Below are 24,961 nucleotides of genomic sequence, written 5' to 3' on the forward strand. Positions count from 1 at the left end.
CAAAACTGAAATCTGTTATAAACAGCGTGTACTTTACTCTTTGCCAACGTTTAAAATAAATGGTGTTTCGCTGTGTAAGGGCGGAAATATGCAAATACATGCTAGAACGCGTCAGTAGGATCTCACTGGCTCGTGCTTGGCTCTGCCCATTATTTTGGGTTAGTTATTAAACATCTTCTGAAGTATTCCCGAGGGAGTTGTTGCGCCCCTAGCGGCAAGATACCTTCTCGCGTCACCGACTGTTCCCAAATTGTTGACGTGGTGCGGTTCGCTACCGGACAGGAAGGATGGCCGACCAGAGCAGGCAAATTAAACTCGCCGCAGCCAAGAAAAAGGTACACATTTGAATTGCCCATTTCACAGCGAATATAACAGTTTTTTCAAACGTTACTCTGTTCTGGATTCGAGTTGTCAGTAGTTTCAAGTTTTCACGAACCCGTGTGATGTTGACATTCCACGTCCTCGGACCGGTCTGCAGTCGCCCAACCCAACTCGCATCCTCCTACTGTGGCTGTTAGTGCGCACGAAATACCGAGGCTTACCTTGGGCCTCTAATCGTGGCATTAAGTAGCAAGAGTATGTGGACAATTTATACCGGGCAGGGACTTGTAAACTTTGCAATGGCGTTGCTCCCTCGGTACAAACCTTCTGTAGTTTTATCAACCCAATTGGCCAGTTTACGTTTGCTCATGTTAGCTAGCCATAGTGATTTCGCTAACGTTAGCTAACTATCAATGAACTGACAGGTAGCACCGAGCCAGTTGGCACAAGATGATTGATGCTAGCTAACACGATATTACACATAATGGGGTGTTCTTTTGTTTTGACTTTCTTACTGTCACTTTGTGTACGTTAGCTAGCTACGTTATAACTTCCTAGGAATGCATGCCTGCCAGTGTCACTAACCTTTTATATGGTTAATGAAATGGCAAACTGAAGATAATGTTACCGTGGCTAAGTAAAACGTTTGCTTAGTTATATCTATTGAGTCATGTTTGACAGGAAGCAATGTGTTAGTGAAGAGTAACGTGACGGGTAGTTTTACAGCAGACGCTTCCTCTCCCTGTCTCTGTTTTGTCACTCAGTAGCTAGCTACCTAGAAATATTGTATATAGATACCTAATCAAAGCAAGCTATTTTGTTTGAAGAACGGTTGTCTTGCTCAAGTCATTTGCGTCGCCTACTATCTCTTTCGACATGGTGATAACCACATACTATTGTTGAGATCCAACTTAGGAATTTGACATGGCATTCTTATCTCTTTGGAGTTTCTCTAATTTGTCTCATGACAGCTGTCACAGCACAACCTTGTGCAGGCGGGCGCATGTTCTACCATTACACATTTAAAAACAAACCCACTTGTGCAAGGAGGATGTTTTCTCATTTCATATTTAAAAACTAAAAAGTACTTTCCTCAACCTTCAGCTAATGCAGCAATTGGTTATGCTGTAAGATATTGGACAGTTTTGGATCTTTCTAAATACTCATTCCATTGTCACCCACACCAGTGATACCATACCCAGGAATAACTGCTCATACTGTAGTCTAATCATATGGGATCCTTCTGAATATTCACATTATTGTAAGCCACACCAAGGCTCCCTGTACTTTCTATGCAATATAATTATTCTGCTGATGTGCTTAGCCTAGCAAACATGTGAGTTCCAGACAGTTGAGAGCTCTCATTGTCCTCTTCCCCTCCTCTCTTGTGCCGGGCAGCTGAAGGAGTTTCAGCAGAAGAGTTCTCCTGCCAGTGGAGGAGGGGGTGGAAATGGAGGAGGAGGACCAGGTGCCAAGAAGAAGAGGAAGGGAGGGAGCCAACCAGACACACCCTCGGCTGACCTACACTCTCCAGACAATGTGAGTCACCCAGCTGCATGCCCGCTGTGTGTGTGTGTGATGAGTTTGAGTACTGTTCATGCACACTGCTCCACTGCTTCTTTGCAAGATTTGACTTCACGCTATTTGCATTTCAATAACAAAGTGAAATGTTGCAAGAAAGCAAGAAAGCAGTCTGATACTTCTGCTCTGGAATCACATTTAATGTTCCAGCTCAGCTGCACACTTCATGTGTGTGAGTGCAGCCATTTGCAAGTGCACTGTCAGTGTTTGTCATTTATGTCAGATCATGGAATGTATAATGGAGCTATGCTCCAGTGACCAAAGGACATGTCTTTGTCAGACAAAGTACTATCATGCTCTGTCAATTTGTTTTCCCGTCAGAATGTTGCATCTTAACACACACACCCTTCTGTTTGGTTAAAATCAATATTATGTAAATGTGCCTTTAATTAGAATGACCTCAGATTGGCAATTGTTTCATAGCAATGTGGGGGGGGGGGTGTAAGGGACAGGCGTAATAATTATATACGGAGTAATCGGAAAGTATTCAGACCCCTTGCATTTTTCCACATATTGTTATTCTAAAATTGATTAAATAGTTGTTTTTTTACCTTAAATGTACACACAATGACAAAGCAAAAACATTTGTAACAAATAATAATACATTTACAAAGGTATCCAGACCCTTTATTCAGTACATTGTTGAAGCACCTATGGCAGCGATTACAGCCTTGAGTCTTCTTGGGTATGATTACAAGCTTGGCACACCTATATTTGGGGAGTTTCTCCCATTCTTCTCTGCAGATCCTCTCAAGGTCTGTCATGTTGTATGGGGAGCGTTGCTGATTGGTGGAGTGCTGCAGAGATGGTTGTCCTTCCGGATGGTTCTCCCAGCTCTGTCGAAGTTCTTGGTTCTTGGTCACCTCCCCAACAAAGGCCCTTTTCCGATTGCTCAGTTTGGCCGGGCAGCCAGCTTTAGGAAGAGTCTTGGTGGTTGCAAACTTTTTCTATTTAAGAATTATGGAGGCCACTGTGTTCTTGGGGACCTTTAATGCTGCAGAAATGTTTTGGTACCCTTCCCCAGATCTGTGCCTCGACACAATCCTGTCTCGGAGCTCTACGGACAATTTCTTCGAACTCATGGCTTGGTTTTTGATCTGACATGCACTGTCGACTGTGGGACCTTATACACAGATGTGTGCCTTTCCAAATCATGTCCAATTAATTGAATTTACCGCAGGTGGACGGACTCAATCAAGTTGTAGAAACATCTCAAGAATGATCAATGGAAACAGGATGTACCTGAGCTAAATGTTGAGTCTCATAGCAAAAGTTTTGAATACTTATGTAAATAAGTTATTTCTGTTTTTTATTTTTAATAAATTAGATTTGTCTAATAAAAACCTGTTTTCACTTTGTCATTAGGGGGTATTGTGTATAGATTGAGCATTTATTATTTTTAAATCCATTTTAGAATAAGGCTGTAAAATAACAAAATGTGGACAAAGTCAAGGGGTCTGAATACTTCCCGAATGCACCGTAGTTCCTGGATCTTTTTTGCAGTATTTGTTTGCTTTAACTTCTGCCCTAGCCTTCCTATGTTGAAACCAGTTTTTCTGGCATCGGTAAAGACTTTGCTCCCAGCCAGCCAGTCACAATGACAGTCATTTTCTTAGAGGAACATTATTACAGAATCAAATCTTTTCTATACTTCTAGAGACTGAACTGATTGTGATGAGTCAGCCGCTAACATTGTCTGGCAATGAAGCTGCAGGTTGTGGGCTTTCAAATCTCTCTTTCAATGCCCTTCCTCCCTCCCTCATTAGCTCATTCACTGTCCCTCTCTTACCCTTCCATTCCCATCTCCCATAGATTCAGAGTATTCTGAAAGTTCATAGTCAGACCAATGGATTAGCTCTGCCTCCCTTTGGCAACAGCCAGGTGAGCTTATCTCCCTCCTGCCTTTTTTTCTCTCCCTCTCTCTCTCTTCCCCCACTCTTCTTTTGTCCTTTTTGTTCTTGTACACCTGTCTCTTGCCCTCTACTTACCTCACTTGATCTCGCTCTGTGTATCGGTCCCATTCCCTCCCTACTGTCTCAGTCCCTCTTTTTTTCTCCTCTCCTGCATGCTATTCCCTATGGTCACTGGTTGCTCATCGTAGCCATTTCTCTACAGGGAGAGAAGTGCTTTGTATGTATTTTGCCATTTGTTGATTTATTATGAATATGCTAGGATAAAGCCAAGCTAACTGTTTTTAGTTCTGTTTTGGGTCAGTCCATCAGGGGCGTGATGTTGATTTGGTAGTATCTGTGTGTTTTGCATGTTTAACTTCTGGACCCAATTTTTATTTTTTATTTTTTATTTTTTATTTTTTTTTTATTTACCATGCTGGCATGTTTCCATCAGTGAAAGCAAGATGTGTGATTATCCATCCATGTGTTGTGATTGTGCTGCCTGACTGTACCTTGTTTTGTAGGTTAGAATGGTGTGGACATGTGCATGTTTCTTTGTATGTTTCCAAATTGCTTCAACCACAATCTCTGGATGAGCACTGAAACTTAATGTCTGTGTGTATTGTGGCCTCAGGCCCACATTGATGAGGAGGTGAGAAGGTCCCCTGTCACCCAGCTACTGGAGGACCCAAACGGAGAGGCCGGCCGCAGCTCCCCTGGTTATAACCCTGCTAGCTCTATGTCTGCTACTAACACTGAGTGTGTCAGCCACGCCCACAACACTGACATGCAGAAGGTGTGTCCCTCCCTCCCACCGTCTTCTATCTGTCTCCATCTCTCTCTCTTACTGTTGCAAGGTATACTGAATCTTCTGTACTTTTTCAATACTAGAACCTGAAACAGTTTGGTCCTAGAATTTTTACTATCAGTACTTCTGGCAAATGTGTTTCACATCATCTACTGATTTTAATAGATAATCAACTCTGTCTATTAGTGCAGCCGTTGTCCCATTATCGCGCCATGCCAGTGCCACTTACGCATTTCTAGCCTGTCCTGAGGAACTACTGCATTCACTGGGAGTCTGGGCTGCATTATCGCTCGCTGAACAGAAATGAACACATTTGAATAATGCAACACGGCATGCATAAATGTTGAAACAACTGTTAATTACTGTTTACAAAACAATGTCCATTACAGGCTAGAACACCTTCCAATGCAAGAAGATACCGGTAGCTTTCCTTGCTAGTTTACAGCTGAAGCAAACATCAACTCACTATCATACTACCTTGAATGTGATAATATGCAAACCATAGCACAACATTTTGCTTATTTCAAAGCTGATTATCGCCAAAAACTTTCTTCATTCACTTTCTCACCTGACTCATGTCTCTCCCAGTCAAGATCATCTTTGCGCAAGCCTCTTAGTATGTGAGTGAATGTCATGGGTCATAAAGAGACAGCGCACACTTTATGAAAGAAGAGATTGCTTCTTCTGCGCAAATGTTGTTGATCTGTAAAGTAAGTCCCAAATTGTTTTTCATCTGTAGCCCCAGGAATTCAGCCAAAACAAGCAATATCTCAATGCATGCACACACTCCAATTGAATATGCATTCACCTGTATTGTAAATAGGCCTAGACTACGTCTCGATTTACCCAGTTTATCAGTCGACTAGATTCACTTCAAATAAGGCTACTAATTTATGTAGTTAATTTTTTTACAAAGTCAAATTTATTGTATAATTGATCCATTATGCATGCATTCCAAAGTCTTACATTTCTAATGTATTGATACTGAACTCGAAAGATCTGTGGATCAAGTGCCGTTCTGTGACTTTGGCTAATACGCCTCTTTGTCTCTTGGTATCGTGATTGTATTGAGTATCTTGATACGAAATCTGGTATCGAAGTTAAAATTCTGGTATCGTGACCACCTCTCTCTCCACTCATTAATGAGTGGTCATTTTTAACCGTGTACAAGGGATGGATTGGCCTCACTTGTGTTCATTGTCTGAATACGTTTGGCCTGGTATGTCGCTTGCTTTGATGTTTTTTAGTTTCACTCAAAGCAATTTCCTCTCTCTCTCTCCTCTGCCACAGAACTGCACCCCTGACGCCAACGGCAATGAAAACCATGCGGATGAGAATAGGTGGGTCACCAAGTCATCTTACACACACACACACACACAATTCCTCTTCAGAATGTTCCCCCACAGCCCCCCCTCCTCGCCTGCAGGTGTTGAACACACACACAGAATAAGTAGCACAGTTATGAAGGCTGGCAGTTCAGTTTATCACATTGAATGCTCCATTACTCAATAAGACTGGTGTGTTACTGTAACATTGGGCTAATTCTCTGTGTGTGTGTGTGTGTGCGACCAGACCCCTTTCATCCACAGAGAGCCTGCGGCAGCTCTCCCAACAGCTCAACGGACTGCTCTCTGGGGTATGTGTGTACTTTATGGCCACAAAAAGGAGAAATTAGGCTTATGAACTGCAATCGACGCACTGAGAAATGCACGTCGGCTAATTGCAAGCCCCTCCCAATGATACTCTATCTTACTTGGTTTGGATATTTGCTTGCTCCTGGTTTAGTGCGTTGCATAATCAGGAGTGCTGTTTGTGATGTTCTCATTGGCTCTGAGAAGCTTGCTTTATTGTGGTTTGACTTATCTTGTTTCTTTCCTGTCTATTCTAGTCATCCACCACCTATGTAAATGGAGACGGTGCTCCCTCGCCTGCCAATGAAAAAGAACTGGAGGTAAGTGACACATCACCACACCACACTTTGCCCCCTTATCATGGCAAGTACACAGGGAAAAGCACTATAAAATGCAATCCATTATTTATCCTGATCAGACAAACCCAGTCCCATTCTATCCCCATTTGAAGTTGCCCCATGTTCAGCGTCATGCCTATTGAATCAGCCTCAGTACATGATGTTCACTCCCCTCCTTGTGTCCAATGTGTCTCCATACACACACCAGAGAAATCTTGTGTGTGTGGCCCCAGGTTATGTAGAGGTGTTCCATCCTCTCCTCTCACAATCCCCCCGTTCTTGCTCTCCATGCAGGAATGTGACTGGCCTTGGCCATACAGCTCACATGACCCCTCTGCCTGTTCCGGCCCTGTGTCCAGGCTCGGGTTACAGGCACACACAGCAAGTGATAGACTTGACTAATGACTATAACTTAGATTGTATTGCACAGCTCAGACAACAATGCAATCTGAAAGATCGTAACAGTCAGAACAGAACAAATGAAATGCTGTCCAGGCAACACTACTGTACCTTTCCCAGGCCCTGCATACATACAGTTTAGTGCAGAAGAACTCTATTTCTCTTTCTCAGGTCATATCTCTGTCCTGTGTCATAGTCCTCAGACCTGTTAGATTACCTTGCAGTTTGATGCAATCTATATAGAGAATGGACTCTCTTTTAGTAAATAAAATTCAGGCATCTTTCCAAAGCCTTGATTGGAGCTGGCGTATAGGTGTTACAACATGTTATAGTGACTACTAGTTTGTAACTTGTTAAATTGGCTGAGATCACATTAGGAACTTTGATTTTCTTACCGTGGTTGTGCAGTTCAGGGTTTTCCTAACTCTGTCCTGGGGTCCGTCGTGAGTGCACATTTTGGTTTTTGACCTAGCACTACACAGCTGATTCAAATAACCAACTCATCAAGCTTTGATTAATTTAACCAGGGAACCCTGGAGTAGTTCATGTTATGTAGACATCTGGAGATACTGAGGTCATGTGAGAACACTGTTTGTCACATTACATTACACACTCCAGTCTGTACATGTGTTACTGAATGTTCTGCTAGCTGCCCCTGTCCTCACTGTATTACCTCACTAACTACTAGTAGGACCAAATACCAGCTGCTGCCATTTTTGTTGGTGGTTCACATTTTACATCCCTGAAGGAGACAGTCTAATTTACTTTCACTTTAATGAATTATTGTTTGTATTTGTCCCCCTCCCATCTGTTTTTCATTTCTTTCACTTCAATTCACTCCCTCTTTTTTTTGTTGTTGTTGTATGTTCACACATCAGAGTCGAAACCAGGAGCTGGCAACCGCACTGGACTCCAGCAACCTAACAAACTCTCAGCTCAGTACCAAGCTAGACCTGCTGGTAAGAGTGTGAGTGTGTGTCTGCGCATGCTTGGGTTTTGGGCGTTCTGCAAATAACCCCTCACAGCCCCCATAGCAAGACTCATACCACACCAAGTACACTGACTGGCCACAGATTGACAAGCATGTTTAAGAATGACGTAACACTTAGCACGTTGGCTAAACCACAGCTGTGCTGAGTGGCAGCACAGTCAGTCAGTTGATCAAGTCATGCGTGGTTTCGTTTATTCACCTCACAAATGTCATTGTCCTGCACTGTTCTCATTGGTAACCACTAAGCTTTGACATGCTCCCCATGATCTCAACAATGAATGAAATGAGGGAATGTTTTTGTCGTTAATAATAGACCAACTGCACTGATATTGCTTCTGGAGCTAGCTTGCTAACCGTCGCAACCCGACTGACTAGGCTAGTAAGCTTCTGTGCTGCTTTGTAAATGGGAGGTGCTCAATAGGTATTTGACTCCTGAAGAGTGAAAGGAGATGACTTGTTGTTTGGTTCGATGACTGACTTTGTGTAGATAGTGGTGGATGGTGCTGATGTCACTGATTGTCCTCTGTCCTGTTTGTCTGACAGACCAAGCAATCTCAGGAGCTCACAGATCAGCTGCAAAAGGTGAGCGTAAATATACTGGAAAAAACATCAATGCCACATGTAATGTTTTGATGCCATGTTTCATGAGCTGAAAGAGGGAGAAAAAAAATGTTCCATATGCACAAGTAGCTATTATCTCAAATGTTTGTTTTCATCCCAGTTAGTGAGAATTTCTCATTTGCCAAGATAATTCATCCACCTGACAGGTGTGGCATATCAAGAAGCAGATTAAACAGCATGATCATTACACAGGTGCATCTTGTGCTGGGGACAAAATAAAGTCCACTCTAAATTGTGGAGTTTTGTCACACAATGCCACAGATGTCTCAAGTTTTGAGGGAGTGTGCAATTGGCATGCTGACTGCAGGAATGTCTACCAGAGCTGTTGCCAGATAATTTAATGTTCATTACTCTACCATATGCCACCTCCAACTTCGTTTTAGAGAATTTGGCAGTACATCCAACCTCCCACACAACTGCAGACCACCTGTAACCGTGTCACCCCAGGACCTCCACATCCGGCTTCTTCACCTGCGGGATTGTCTGAGACCATGACCCCAGACAGCTGATGAAACTGTTGGTTTACACAACCAAATAATTTCTGCACAAACTGTCAAATCTTCTCAGGGAAGATCATCTGCATCCTCCTCACCAGGGTCTTGATCTGACTTCAGTTCGGAGTTTTAACTGACAAATGCTCACCTTCGATGGCCACTGGCACGCTGGAGAAGTGTGCTCTTCACGGATGAATCCTGATTTCAACTGTATTCGGCAGATGGCGAGAAGTTGGCTAACGTCAACATTGTGAACAGAGTGCCCCATGGTGGGGTTATGGTATTGTCAGACACAAGCTATGGACAATAAACACAATTGCATTTTATCGATGGCAATTTGAATTCACAGAGAGACCGTGATGAGATCCTGAGGCCCATTGTCATGCCATTCATCCGCCGCCATCACCTCATGTTTCAGTATGATAATGCACTGCCCCATGTCGCAAGGATCTGTACACGATTCCTGGAAGCTACAAATGTCCCAGTTCTTCCATGGCCTCCATACTCACCAGACATGTCACCCATTTGAGCATGTTTGGGATGCCCTGCATGGACATGTACGACAGCGTGTTCCAGTTCCCGCCAATATTCGGCAATTTTGCACAGCTATTGAAGAGGAGTGGGACAATGTTCCACAGGCCACAATCAACAGCCTGACCAACAATATCTCAAAGGTTATGGATCTCGCTGCATGCGGCAAATTGTGGTCACACCAGATACTGACTGGTTTTCTGATCCATGCCCTACTTTTTTTTTTTTTTAAGGCATCTGTGTATTCCCAGTCATGTAAAATCTATAGGTTAGGGCCTAATGAATTTATTTCAATTGATTTACATATATAAACTGTAACTCAGTAAAATCTTTGAAATTGTTTTATTTTGTGTTTATTCTTCAGTGTCTCTCCTCAGTGGATGAATGCAATATGTTTGTGCTTTCTTTGATCAGGAGCGAAAGGAGTTTGAACTGAAATGTGTGAGGGAGCAAGGAGCCATGCGAGAACAATTACAGGTACACACAACAGTGGAGGCTGCTGAGGAGAGGACGGCTCATAATAATGGCTGGAGCGAATGGAATGGCATCAAACACCTGGAAACCATGTGTTTGATATATTTGATACCATTCTGCTCCAGCTGTTAACACGAGCCCGTTCTCCCCAATTAAGATGCCACCAACCTCCTGTGACACACATCCTCTGACATCTTCTCTTAATCCATTTGAAGACCTTTAAAAGCAATTCTCTCATTTCACTCTGCATTTCCAGATATGTGCTATGCATCTGTCTTAAGAGCCCATACACCATGTTGTTGCCCATTTACCCAGGGATGCACGCACTGACACACAGAACAAAATATGTTCTCGTCATTCCAAGTGAAACAAAGCTTTGATTTGATAAATGACGGGGATGATGCAGTGCAATGACACCAATTGAATGATTATATGTAAGGTTATCTGTTTATTTCAAGATTGTATCATCTGCTTGTCTCTGTCCATCCTCCTCTCTAGGTCCACATCCAGACCATCGGCATCCTGGTGTCGGAGAAATCGGAGCTGCAGACCGCACTGTCATACACACAGCAGGCTGCCCGCCAGAAAACAGGTGTGTGTGTACACCCTGTGTGAGACTGAGGATGTATGAATATCAATGTGTGTATGTGAACGTTCTCAGCTGTGTTTTCAGGGGAGGCTGGTGAGAGAGAGTTGATATGTGTAAAAGTCTATTTGGATTGGTGCTCAGTAAGCTGCTGATGTGTGTTTTCAGGAGAGGCTGAGGAGCTGAGTAACCGTCTCCAGGCCACCAAACAGAGAGTCTCTGAGCTGGAGAGAACCCTGTCCTCTGTCTCCACACAACAGAAACAGTTTGACAAGGTAACTTAAACACACACACACACACACACACACACAGGGAGGAAACTGTGTGAGAAGGTCATTTACATTATCACACGCAAACACACCGGACTGATTCTGATACAGTTACTTAAATGCCGTGAGCGATGAGTTTCGATTTGAGCTTTGCAGTAATGCGTTACATATGATTGATTATCTTGTTCTCTTGTGCAGCATAACAAAGAGCTAGAGAGAGAGGGACAACCTGAGGCTAGAGGTGTACAGACTAAAGTAAGTCTTACCTGCAGTATGCTACCATTCTACTAAATGGCTGGCCTTTTATCATATTTCCTTGTATGCTTTGTGGACTAGGTAGGAAAAGGAAACTAGTGGAAACCATGAGTGTCATCTATGAGTAGGTTAGGCAATTCAGATGCCGTGTGTGTGTACGTTCCAACCTGACCCTCCTTTATCTCTCCGTCCCTGTGCAGTAGTGTGAGTGAGGAGAGGAGGCAGCAGAGTTCAGAGCTGTCAGAGCAGCTCAAGCTGAAGGTGAGTGAGAACAGTGCTATGAGACTGAACCTGGATGAACTGCGCAAGAGACTGGAGATGGCTGACGTCATGCTGCAACAGGTAGATACACACACACACACACATTCTCCATACACACTGTCATTATCATTTGTTTTGCAGTTTTTCAATTCTCTTGTTCTCTTATTCCAAGTTTTCCAGTCAGTCAGGGCCTCCCAGTGCCAACCAGCAGATGCAGTTACTACTGGAGGAGAAATTACAGATTGAGGTGCACACTGCTCAGGTAGGGGGGGTGTGCATGCGTGTGTGCATGCGAGAGCATTGTGTGGGATGAAATCACCTAGAACTGATTCATGACCACACATTTATAATCAAATTTGGTGGTTGCTTAGAATTGTCCTATTTGAATTGGAAATATATTTTTTCCATATCCCAACTCTCGCTGAGACACCTTCAGAGAGTGGGGTCAGGGTCTGCCATTATCAACAGCAACCCTGGAGCAATTGCGATAAAGTGCCTTGCTCAAGGGCACATTGACAGATTTTTCACTGTTGCGACTCTGATTCAAACTAGCAACCTTTCAGTTACTGGCCCAACACTCTTAACTGCCATTTACAAACGGGTGTATGCCTCTCTTTAATGTTTTAGCGCCTTGCCATTGTGTTAATGGTCTTTTGGTATTATCTATAGTTAATGGAGTCGGTGGCCCAGCTGCAGACAGAGAGAGACCGTTACGCTGAGCAGATCCAGGAGGAGGGACGAGTATGGAAGGATAAGACAGAGCAGCTGCTCTCTCAGGTACACTATGCTACCACCCCATTAGCAGAATCTATAGAGCTGGCATAGCCTCTGAACGGAATGCTTGAAATACTTCGTCAAGTTGTTGATTGGGGTGTGTGTGTGTCCTGTGCAGGTGACACTAGTAGCAGAGGAGAGAGACAGGAGCATCAGTCAGATCCAGGAGCTAGAAGCCCACATCACAGACCTGAAGCACGCTGCAGGTGAGGCACACAGCTACCCTCCTTGTTTTACACATCCGTGGTTCTCAGAAGAGCTTTCTACCAAAGACAAGCTTACCGTGTTCGTCCTGTCAATGATTATCATGAAAGGATTTGTATTGCCATAAGGAAAGTACAATGTACTGTTGGTGAAAGGAGAAAAATGTTCTCAAAGGGAGATGAGCTGATTGTTTTCTCCTCCCCAGCCCGTTTGTCCCATGAGAGAGAGGCCCAGGTAGATCCCCAGCCCTCAGGGCCCTCGGCGAGTGAACTGGCCCTCCAGGAAGCCCTCAGCAGCCTGCAGCAGGAGAGAGACTCTCTCAACACACAGTTCCAGGCCCAGGTGATAACCTCTCCTTCTCTCTCACACACACACACACACACACACACACACACACACACACACACACACTACCAGTGAATAATAACACGCACTGTGCATATCACACTCTGAACACTCCCTGTCTCATCAAGGCCTTGACTAATAAGATGCATTATGGTTTGTGTTGGTGCCGGCCTGGAACCAAATCCTGGACACCATTTCCCTGTTAGTCTCACAAGCAAAATCTCACTGTTCTTCCCGTTCCTTTGTTATAGCTACATGACAACGAGCAGCTGAGTCGTATGTGCTCGGAGCAGGAGTCCCGTCTCTCGGAGCTGGAGCGCCATGCGGAGCGCGGGGCCGAGGATGCAGAGGACCGCAGGCGCATGCTGGAGGACGTGCAGAGCGACAAGGCCACCATCAGCCGCGCCCTGGCCCAGAACCGCACCCTTAAAGACCAGCTGGCTGAGCTGCAGAACGGCTTCGTCAAACTGGTAAGGACGAATATTACCTATTTACTGTCCTGTTGACTTATTTTAAGTATTCACTAATCTGCCTAAGTTTGGTTGGTTATAAAATAAATGGGTGGAACTGGATACATGGTTTTTACTCATCCAGCCACATTCAAAACACACACATTTACATTTACAGTTTAGCCATTTAGCAGACTCACTTATCCAGAGCGACTTAGTTCATCTTAAGGTAGCGAGGTGAGACAACCAAATATCACAATCATAGAAAGTCAAACTTTTTCCTCAATAAGCTAATATCAACAAAGTCAGTGCTAGTAAGATAAGACACGTTAGAATAACAAGGGTGTTACCTCGTTGAATTTCTTCCTGCCATCCTAGACTAATGAGAACATGGAGCTGACTACTGCTCTGCAGTCAGAGCATCACGTCAAGAAGGAGCTGGGACGCAAGATGGGACAACTACAGGAGGACCTGCATAACTTCAAGGAGCAGGTAGGGACACAAGTGGAGTCTGCTCAGGGGAGGACGGCTCATAATAATGGCTGGAACAGAGCAAATGGAATGGCATCAAACACATGGAAACCATGGATGTTTCTCTGTGCATACTCTCATGCTCCAAGTGCATTCTCCGAGGACGTTCTCTTGAGTGTGTTCTTGTGAGGACGCATAAAACATTTAATTTGAGAAGCACTCCCCCTACTGTATTACCTCACGCTGCATCTCCCCATTAATTTCTTCCAGCCAGGACAATGGCAACAATAGACAAGACTGCATTCTGTAAGGCTGCATGATGCGACTAATGATGACAGAAGGCATAAGCTCGGCTTAGTTTTTTTCTCAGGCTGCACACACTTCATCAGTCTCTCATTCACAATTTAAAAAAAAACAGCTTTAAATTATGTTAAACAATTTGGCCTCTTTCTTCACATTATAAGCACAGCAATGTGCACATGGTAGTAGGCTACGAGCGCAAATTTTCCATTAGCAGAAAAGACCATTATCAAAAATGACCACAAATGCGATTTATGCATTTAATACTTTTTATGATAAATGTTTATGGTGAAAATGATCTTCCCCAAACTTGAAACTCACACGCTGCTTATGTCTACCACTTAGGCTCTACACCCCTTCTAAAGAGGATTAATGTGCTTCATTTTAAGAAGTTGTTTGGACACTTTAGTTGTGATACAAACCTTATGAAAACATATAGGGCTATGGGTAAGGCTACATGAGGTGTGCAACTACAATTTGAAAAACTTGCAAAAAGAAGCCATTGTTTCTTTCCCTTATGCTGGGCATAATTCACAAGTAATAGGAATGGGAAGAACAGTGAGTCTCCCATCAGACTATTCTTGATTTAATCTAGTCTTTACATATAATATATGTGAAATTAGTTTTGATTTAGAATGGACAATTATCATGCATCTGTCTCGAAATGGGCAGCGGGGAAAAAATACATCTCATCTATGCACTTAAATTGCGAATGGAGGACGCTTTTCCCGTGGTTCATTTTTATGCCAGCCATGAGGCTATACTCCTGTTGTAAAGATAAACAATGTGCTTAATATTAGGAAAGTTGTGAAATATAGTAGGCCTAGCAGAAAGTTGATGGGATCGTTCCCCTTTTAATAGTAGCCTATAGACAGAGTGATGGCCATATAATTGCATGGCCTATAGGAATGTTGTGCCTCATGAGCTCTCATTAAGGTTTTTATTAGATTTTTGATGACATTTGCATTGATGTCAGAGTGATTAGTACCAGGCAGTTAGCAAGTTTGGTAGGCTACTAATGAACATCAGCAGCATCAGAGCTTGGAGAAGCCTAATTACCCGTGACTAAACGGTCACGTGGAATTTGTTTGCCTTCATGACTGCCGGCGTGGCGGTCACCGCAACAGTTAATTCAGAAATTATTCAGACGAGGGCTATGTGAATCATAATCTAGCTAGAAAGATTGCCTTAAACTAATGTTATGCAAGGTAGAAGTCAATTCTTCATGGCTAGCTAGCCAGTTGACCTTATGGACTTACTCATTCACTGAACCTTCCTTCTTCTAGCCAGGACAATGTCAAAAGAGACGAAACAAGATATACACAAAGCAAACTTTTTACTTCATATTTATCAGCTAGCTATATGTGAATCGTAATAATGTAGGTTACAAAATAGTATAACAGGCATGGGTAGCTAGCTAACAATTCTTTGTGGCTATCTGCATAGCTAACAGTAGTTGCTAGCCAGTTAACTCTAATTTACTATGGGCTTACAACCTACAGTGGCTATTGTAGGCAGGTAACCATGCCAAAATTAACACTGAATGTATTTATCAACATATCAAGATAAAATGTTGTAGTCAGGCAACATATGAGATGTGAATAGGCAACATTTAATTACAAAGTCGGAGTGTATTTTCTCTCACTTCAACTCAAGTAATGTCCTCTCTTGATTTCAAGAAAATGTCATTTTATACGTGGTTACGTTATATTTCTTTGCAAACTTTCCATGGAAGCTTGCGTCTATGCATGCTTCAAAATATGTACAAATGGAGTACGCATTCGAGAAGTGCCCTCTGTGCTCTGTTTCACATACTTTGATTTGGACTCATACTTCGACCCTTCCTTGCTCCAATTTGCTTGAATGGTTGTATGCATTTTGAGAGACACCCCATGTGCTTGATGTATTTCATACCATTCCGCTCCAACCATTACCACGAGCCCATCCTCCCCAATTAAGGTGGTGAACAGCTGCAGGAACAACATTTGTCACACAAACACACACACACGTCTGCTTCATCCCCAGTTGGAGCTGAAGTCTCTGGAGTACCAGGCACTGCTGGAGCAACGGGACCAGATAGTGGCCCACCTACAGCAGTACTCTGCAGGCTACACGGCCCTGGCATCTGAGCGGGAGCAGCTCCACAGACAGTACTTGCAGCAGAGCCAGCTGATGGACCGGCTGCAGCATGACGAGACCCATGGAAGGGTTCAACTGGAGATGAGCCACAAACAGCTGGAGCAATACCAGGTCAGGGAATGGGACACGCACACATTCATAATGCATCGTTACTGCTGCGCTGGCTGGCCGGCTGGGTTGTCAATAGTTGCCACAAAGTCAAAATAGGCTACATCGTAAAAATTCATGAAAACTTAAAAGGTTAGGCTTAAGGTTGGTTTAGGGTTATGTTTAAAATCGGATTTTGAGAAGATAAACCCCACCCATTTCTACAATTTATGACTTTGTGGCTGTGGTAACCCTCCCCCATACAGGAGAGGCTGGAGCAGTTGTCCAGAGACAACGAGCAGCTGAAGGCTGAAGTCACAGAGCTGCTCAACAGCTCAGCCCTGGCCACACCCCCCAGAGACCAGGGAGACGGAGTGGAGAGCCAATCCCTGCCAGAAAGCCCACAGAAGTCCTCCATTGCTATCCCAGAAGACTTTGAGAGCCGGGAAGAGATGGTAAGGAGAAAATAACTTATCAGTGGTTTTAAGTGGCCTCGTGTTGTTGCTACCAAATGCTACATATGTGAGGATTTTCAAAGCATCTCTCAGATAATTGTCTCCAATTTAATAAAATAAAAATCCTCTCTTCCATCTCTCAGGAGGAGTTTGTGCGCGATGCAGTGGCACGTGTGGTGGCAGAGAGAGATGAGGTGAGGAGCAGACTGGAGGAGGAGAGGAGACTGCACCTTGCAGCCCGTCACCAGGCTGCAGCACCCAGCATGGAGTTCCAGCACCACAGTCATGACCATGAACACAACCATGACCACAGTCACGGCCACACTCACAGCCATGATGACCACAGTCACTGTGAACACACAGGTGAGAGGAGGAGAGGTGCATGCACATATTTGTGTGTGCTACGTACATGACCAATGTTTGTTTTCTCAGAGCTCTATGCTAGTTTTGAGTGTGTTACCATTGCAGTGTGTGACCGGTGTTTCCCCTCCCTGTTAGTCTCCGGGTCAGAGGGCGTACCAGTGGAGGTACACGAGGCCCTGTGTGTTGCCATGGAGAAGCTCCAACACCGCTTCACCTCGCTGATGCAGGAGAAGGCTGACCTGAAGGAGAGGGTAGAGGAGCTGGAACACCGCTGTATACAGCTGTCTGGAGAGACTGATACTATAGGTGACAATCACACTCCTCTATACAGCTGTCTGGAGAGACTGCCACTATCAGTGAGACACACACTCTCCACTACCCTTTTTCACACACACACACAGTGATGCACGTACACTTTCATTCCCATAGTGTGACCGGTCATCCCTTTCCTTCATTGTGTGTTTGTCCAGGAGAGTACATTGCCCTGTACCAGAACCAGAGAGCTGTCATGAAGCAGAAACACACGGAAAAGGAGCAGTACATTAGTATGTTGGCCCAGGACAAAGAGGAGATGAAGGTTTGATTTTATTTTTTATTTAACTAGGCAAGTCAGTTAAGAACAAATTATTTACAATGAAGGCCTACCAAAAGGAGACAGGGGCTGGGATTAAGAATATGCGACAAAACACATCACAAGACGACACTACATAAAGAGAGACCAAAGACGACAGCATAGCATGGCAGCAACAAATGAAAACAGCATGGTAGCAACACAACATGGTACAAACATTATTGGGCACAGACAACAGCACAAAGGACAAGACCGTAGAGACAACAATACATTAGGCGAAGCAGCCACAACTGCCAGTAAGAGTATTCATGATTGAGTCTTTGAATGAAGAGATGGAGATAATGTGGTCCAGTTTGAGTTTTCTTGCAGCTCGTGCCAGTCGCTAGCTGCAGTGAACTGAAAAGAGGGCCCCCAGGGATATGTATGCTTTAGGGACCTCTTACAGAATGTGACTGGCAGAACAGGTGTTGTGTGTGTGTGTGTGTGTGACTGCAGTAGGTATCTCAGATAGGGGGAGTGACGCCTAAGAGGGTTTTATAAATAAGCAGCAACCAGTGGGTCTTGCGACGGGTATACAGAGAGAACCAGTTTACAGAGGAGTATAGAGTGCAGTGATGTGTCCTATAAGGAGCATTGGTGGCAAATCTGATGGTCGAATGGTAAAGAACATCTAGCTGCTCGATGCACCGTTACCTGCCAATCTAAAATTACATGTCTGTAATCTAGCATGGGTAGGATGGTCATATGAGTCAGGGTTAGTTTGGTAGCTGGGGTGAAAGAGGAGAGATTACGATAGAGGAAACCAAGTCTAGATTTAACCTTAGCCTGCAGCTTTATGTGCTGAGAGAAGGACAGTGTGCTGTCCAAGTACTTATAAGAGGTTACTACCTCAAGCTCTAAACCCTCAGTTAAAAAACACACCGGTAGGGAGAGGGGCATTCTTCTTACCAAACTACATGACCTTTGTTTTGGAGGCATTCAGAACAGGGTTAAGGGCAGAGAAAGCTTGTTGGACACAAAGAAAGCTTTGTTGTAGAGCGTTTAACACAAAATCCGGGGAGGGTCCAGCTCAGTAGAAGACTGTATCATCTGCATATAAATGGAGGAGAGCGCTTCCAACAGCTATGTTGTTGATGTAAATTGAGAAGAGCGTGGGGCCTAGGATTGAGCCTTGGGGTACTCCCTTGGTGACAGGCAGTGGCTGAGACAGCAGATGTTCTGACGACACTGCACACTTTGAGAGAGGTAATTAGCAGGCCAAAGACCCCTCGGAGACACCAATACTCCTTAGCTGGCCCACAAGAATGGAATGATCTACTGTCAAAATCTTTGGCCAAGTCAATTAAAATAGCAGCACAACATTGCTTAGAATCAAGGGCAATGGTGACATAATTGAGAATCTTTTAAGATTGCAGTGACACATCCATAACCTGAGCGGAAACTAGATTGCATACCAGAGATGATACTATAGAGTTCAAGAAAGCCAGTCAGTTGAGTATTGACAAGGCCTGTAACAGTTGGTCTCTCCCTTAAAATAAAGGACGCACCGGGGCTGCCTTCCAAGCAATGGGAACCTAACCAGAGGAGAGAGAGGCTTGGCGATGATAGGGGCAGCAACCTTAAATAAGAAAGGGTCTAAACCATCTGACCTGAATGTTTTTTTGGGGGTCAAGTTTAAGGAGCCCCTTTAGCACCTCGGACTCAGTGACTGCCTGCATTGATACACTTTGTAGTGGGGCAAGGGAAAAAGAGGGAGGAGCATCGGGGCTAGTCGCATTAGGAGTAGGAGATGAGAATGTTGGATGGGGAAGGAGGCATGGCAGAGTCTTAATAGGAATCCTGACTTAATGAAGTGGTGATTCAAAGAGCTCCGCCATGTGCTTCTTGTCAGACAACCACATCAACATTTAGGGACATGGGCAGATGTGAGGAGGAGGGTTTATTCTCCAGGTCTAATCATTTTCCAGAACTTCTTGGGGTTAGACCCACAGAGAGAACTGCTCCTTAAAGTAACTAACTTTGGCCTTGCACTTATTTATAATTTGTCTGAACGACAGCCAGTCAGCCTGAGTATGCGTGTGCCGAGCGATTTTGACAAATGGAATTCTTGAGGTGGAGTAACTCTGCCAGATCACGGTCGAACCAGGGGATGAATCAGTTTTTAATTCTCCTTTTCTTTTGAGTGCGTGTTTGTTAATGATGCCACTGAAAATATAAAAAAAGAAGGTCCAAGCATCTTCGGCAGAGGGGATCAAGCTGGTTCTATACCAAGTTACAGGCCAGCTCATGAAGGATGGCTTGCTCATATATTTTTTGGGGTAAGGGTCTATGACAAATCAGGACAGGTTGTTTCACTGAGCAGCCATTACAAACACAGGCTGTAAAACCGTGATCGCTAAGGTCATTAGGGGCAGCAGGTAGCCTAGTGGTTAGAGCGTTGGGCCAATAACCGAAAGGTTGCTAGATCTGGATTATTGGTAAGGAAAACATCAAGGAGAGTAGCCTTTTCTGGGTGTTTGGAGTCATATTTTGTGGAATTGGTAATAATCTGAGAGATTTAGGGAGTCCCATTGCTTTAGGACTTGGTCAGGATGTTTAAGCATGTCCCAATTCAGGGCACCTAGCAGGACAAATTCAGGCTTAGTGTAAGGGGCCAGGAAAGAGCTTAAGGCATTTAGGGTGCAGGCTGGTGCTGATGGTGGATGATAACACCCAGCAACAGTCAACAATGAGTTATTTGTAAGTTTAATGTGTAAAACCAGCAAATCAAATTGTTTTAGGGACATACTTAGTGGAGACAACCGAGCACTGAAGGTGTTCGTTGGTAAAGATTGCCACTCCACCACCTTTGGAAGATCTGTCTTGCCGAAAAAGGTTAAAACCAGAAAGGTTAACATCAGTGTTCAAAACACTTTCTTAACCACGTCTTGGTAATGACCAACACATCTGGATTGGAGCTGTGAACCCACCAATATTAGGGATGATTTTTAACAATCGGTATTCAGCCTTTTTGGATGCCGATTATGGCCGATTACATTGCTGACCACCTGTTACACAAGTGCTGCGTTAAAAGGACCTTGTGGCTGCAAGGAGCCACGGTAAGTTGCTAGCCTGCATTAAAATTATCTTCACATAATCACTAGTTAACTACACATGGCTTATGATATTACTAGGTTAACTAGCTTGATACTGATTTAAAATCGGCCAATTTTCATATCCACTTTTTTTGGTCCTCCAAGTATCAGCATCAGCGTTTTTAAAATCATAATCGGTCAACCTCTAATTTTAGGTAATTATCTTCCAGTGTTAATGTACAGAAAACCCAGGCTTTTACGAGAGCAGAAATCGGTGAAGTAGACATCCGAGCACAAATCAGAATTGGGGCTAGCGACAGTAGATGGGCCAGGGTGTACTTGCACATTTCCAGATATCATCAGCAGTAATATAATCAGGGCACGGCAGAGGACAGGGAGTGCTCTGGAGTGTTGATTTTTGACATTTGAATGTGCATTAGATGGCAACAAGATCATATTGTTAAACAATTTCATCAGTTAACATGAATAGAAAGCCGGGGAGAGGTAGTTAGAATAGGATGGGAGGCCAAGAGTCTGTGTAACCAATAGAGAGTCAGTCCTGTGTGTGGGAACAAACATAATCTGTCCCACGGTTGGGTAAACAAGCAAGTTCATAGTCAACAAAGCACGCATGAGGCAAATAGCATAAAGCACAAGAAAAAAATATAATGACTTAGGACTAGCCATTGTAAGTTCAGTCACTCGCCCCAACAGTGTGTGTGTGCTGGAGGCGAGTGACATCTTGGGAGAGAGGGGTGAGTGGCAGGGGGTTGTTGTGATCTGTACCAGATGGGGAGACGGTCCAGGGCAGACGGTGAACAGATCGCCAGGTGGAATCCAAGCTGCAGTGCAGCAGGCAACGGGAGTAGGTGTCAATACCACTTGGGAGAGGCTTTTTTTGTCGGAAGGCAGATTCCTTGTAGCTAGCTGGGATTTTCTAGCAAGTCACTGTCCACCATCTTTTCCATGTGGAAAAGGTTGTTAGCTAGCTATATCTTTTCAGTTTTGGCAAATGGTCCACACGCACACACAGAAAGTACACAAATTTGATTGTGTTTCTGTGCCCATGCAGGCCAAACTGGCAGAGCTGCAGGACCTGGTCATGAGGTTGGTGGGTGAGAGGAACGAGTGGTACAGCCGCTATGCTGGGGTGGTGGCTAGAGCTGACACTACAGCTAACCCTGACCTGCTGCCAGCTGGGGAGGACCATGTCCAGTCCCACCACGCACACAGACGCATGGAGCTCAATGCTGTAGACGGACAAGGTTTGAGCACACACACACACACACCTCTCCATTCCCGCTGTAGAGTCCATGGATAGTCATTATACTAACCTCCCTGATCTCTCATCTCCTTCTCCCTCCAGAGTCTATGGATCTAAGTAAAGCTATGGAATCTGACTCCACCACCCCTAATACCCCTCACAGTGTACCGTCAGACTTGGTCCAGAGGCTCCCCCCAGATTCACAGGCTCTGAGGCCCCATGAGGATGGCACAGCCAGGCAGATCATGCAGCTGCTCCAGGAGATCCAGGGGCCCCGCACCGTGCCCTTCCTGGGGGACAATCCCTGCATCCCCTTCTTCTACCGGCCTGACCAGCAGGACGAAGTCAAGATCCTGGTGGTCTGATGATGAGACTATGGAGCCAACTGGCAAAGTTGGTTTGGATCCCTGGCAATGTTGAAGGATCTCTGAACACACACACCATTCCACCACGTCACACTTAGGTCATCTAGGATCACACGTACACACACTTCTGGGTATACGGTCTCACACACATGCGCACTCTCCCCCCCCCCCCGACATATTCAAATTTCTGGAGAGTTTGTTTACGCTGTCTCACACTCCATTTGAGTCCTTGACGGGTCTCACATGCAGTTTATTATTCACTGCACACTAAGGCTGGGAGTTGCTCACTCCCCTTATGCAATAAAATATCTCTGTCCCCTCAGTCATTGTCTATTGAAGGAGAAATTAAGGCTTTGAGTGAAGTTAGCAGCAATAGTATGTGTGCGTGCATGGACTACTCTCCCAGGATCCTCATTCACAATGTGTGACTGATTCTGGAGAAGAACTGGGATAGTCTGTGTTTGGTAGTGGAGACAGACGAGGCTTGGTTTTGCCCTGTGGGCTGTGTCTCAATTTATTTGTCTCTTTTCCTCCATGACAACTGATGGGCAACAAGACATACTCAGGCATTTGGTCATGAATGGAAGGAGACTGATACAGAGCCTTAGGTAGGTGTTTGTGTGTTCTATGGCAGTGGAGGTAGTGTGTTGTCAGTGAAGCAGGTGGAGTAGTGAAGGTCAGTATCTATTCAGGCTGGAGCCTTGACCTAACTGGGGAGAAAGCAAGTCAGGAAAGCATTGGTAAAGACACTAGCATTTGGCACAAGTTTGCATTGTTCACTTAATTTCTAAGTCGTTTACTTCTAAGGAGGGGAACACAATGACGTCATAGGAAAGAGGAATGTGAACGTAGACACATGGCGGCTCTCCCCTACAATTACCTTGTCTATCCACCCTCTTCCATTTGGAAACACTGAAATCTGAACACATGCATGTACAGTAGAGCTTTCTCTTCTGCCAATGAGCCAGTCAGTTCTATTCCCCTAGTTTGCTCTCCGTTTATTTATTTCATGTCCCATTTTCATGTCATCTCTTGTTTATCAATCATTCAATTCCATTGTGCTTGTTGCCCCTCTACATATCATTAATATGAAGTTGCTCCCTTTGAGACTGGATGGAGATTGTCTGTGATAAATGATCCAATCTCAATTGTATCCCTAATGATCTGAATGTAAGTGGTCTCTTCTCTCTAGTTTCATGGGCTTTTGTTGTCGGTTATTGCACTAAGATTGTACAGAGCTTCTACTAAAATCCTGTCCCATCTCACTTGTTTTTTGGACAGTAGTTTTTCTATGGCAGACCCATTCTAGGCATTTGACTTCTGTGCTTGGAGCCCTATGATGTCATGAGTGCTCTTTGGCACATCTGGGCCGAGGGTTCCACTCAAAGCTAACGAATGGAGACTAAAGCTTATGTGTTGATGTGACCGAGAGAGAGTGTGTGTGTGTACACTTGGAGGATGTACAGGTATGTGTGTGTGTATATATAGTGTTGTATTAATCCTAGTAACACAGGGCAGAGGCAATGGGGGTTAAGCTCTGCTGTTCGATTGGAAGGTTCTCCTGTTTTTGGAGAAGCTTCCCATGATGGGGGTGTGTGTATACTCATAATATTTGTTTATTTTGAGGCTTTCGTAGTGTCTTTGTTGTTGACTACCGATGTCAGATTTTTTTATTCAAGAATGGAAGTCTTTAATGATAAGTCAATTGATTACCCCTAACTTAATGAAAAGCAAAAACAGTCTGAAAAATAGTAAGGTGGTTTTTGATAATGCTATGTGAAATGTGTTCAATCAGATATGAGGAAAGTAGTGGTTGTGGAGGATGTTTTCGGGTCTGTAGGTGTGTTTGTACTTGGTCTGCATTAGTTGCTGAACCAACTCTACCCTGAAGCGCAGCACTTTTCACCGCAGGACTTGACACAGTTTCTGTTGAAAGTGAATGGACTGTTACCCCAATCTGAATTAAATTCCTGGCTTAGCGTTCTCTTATGCTTATGAGAAATATTGTCATTAAAAAAAGTTTTGGGAGTAGTAAAACCAAGAAATCTTTTCAAATAATTTAAAATGCCATTATTTTGACGGTGACGAGATGCAAGTAATAGATTAAACTGATTTTCCCCCCCTCCCTCCCCCAACAGACTTTCTAATTCAATGTTTATTTTGAATGGATGTGTGTGATTGAACAGATGATTTAGAGACCGAGTTGAAAGTTTTCTGTTGTAAAGGAGCTGTATATACTGTAACTGTGTAAGATATTGTACAGTATATTCATTCTGCCTGGTGTGGGAATAAAGGTAATGGCTGTTTGTAGTGTTGCTAGCAGCCCAGAGCGTTTGTCTGTCTGTTTGTGTGAGCAATTGTTGGACACACAGCTGAGGTGAAGGTGAAGGTGAAGGGGTAGGGGTGATGTCTTTGTATTAAATCAAAGGTTAACTAAATTAAAATATTTATTAGGCATAATTATCCAAACTAATCCGTTTTAATGCAATGTAGGCTGTTTGGGGACGTTGAAGGATCGTTGAGCTTCCAACACTACATTTCTGATGTGATTTCTCCTGTAAGATTTATTTTCTCCCCTCCTGAATAAAACTGATTGAGCAAAGTAGACAGAATCTGGTCAATGGATCCTTGCAAGTTTCCCTGAGTTT

The 24,961-nt window shown here is 44.1% G+C and overlaps 1 protein-coding gene across 1 annotated transcript; it reads left to right on the plus strand.

The window, feature by feature from the left end:
- Nucleotides 1–205: 205 nt before the first annotated feature.
- Nucleotides 206–24,918, plus strand: LOC135517972 (golgin subfamily A member 2-like). The gene is given in 28 exon segments (XM_064942731.1): nt 206–335; nt 1,720–1,860; nt 3,715–3,783; nt 4,429–4,590; nt 5,893–5,942; nt 6,175–6,238; nt 6,491–6,553; nt 7,849–7,929; nt 8,505–8,543; nt 10,022–10,084; nt 10,580–10,673; nt 10,836–10,942; nt 11,135–11,151; nt 11,153–11,191; nt 11,392–11,533; nt 11,625–11,714; nt 12,122–12,229; nt 12,345–12,432; nt 12,636–12,772; nt 13,027–13,245; nt 13,603–13,716; nt 16,021–16,245; nt 16,488–16,676; nt 16,820–17,039; nt 17,175–17,345; nt 17,510–17,616; nt 21,757–21,949; nt 22,051–24,918. Coding segments are annotated over 28 exon segments (3,303 nt in total). The 5' UTR covers nt 206–287; the 3' UTR covers nt 22,314–24,918.
- Nucleotides 24,919–24,961: the final 43 nt, after the last annotated feature.

Source organism: Oncorhynchus masou, chromosome 28, assembly GCF_036934945.1.
Source record: "Oncorhynchus masou masou isolate Uvic2021 chromosome 28, UVic_Omas_1.1, whole genome shotgun sequence".
NCBI lineage: Eukaryota > Metazoa > Chordata > Actinopteri > Salmoniformes > Salmonidae > Oncorhynchus > Oncorhynchus masou.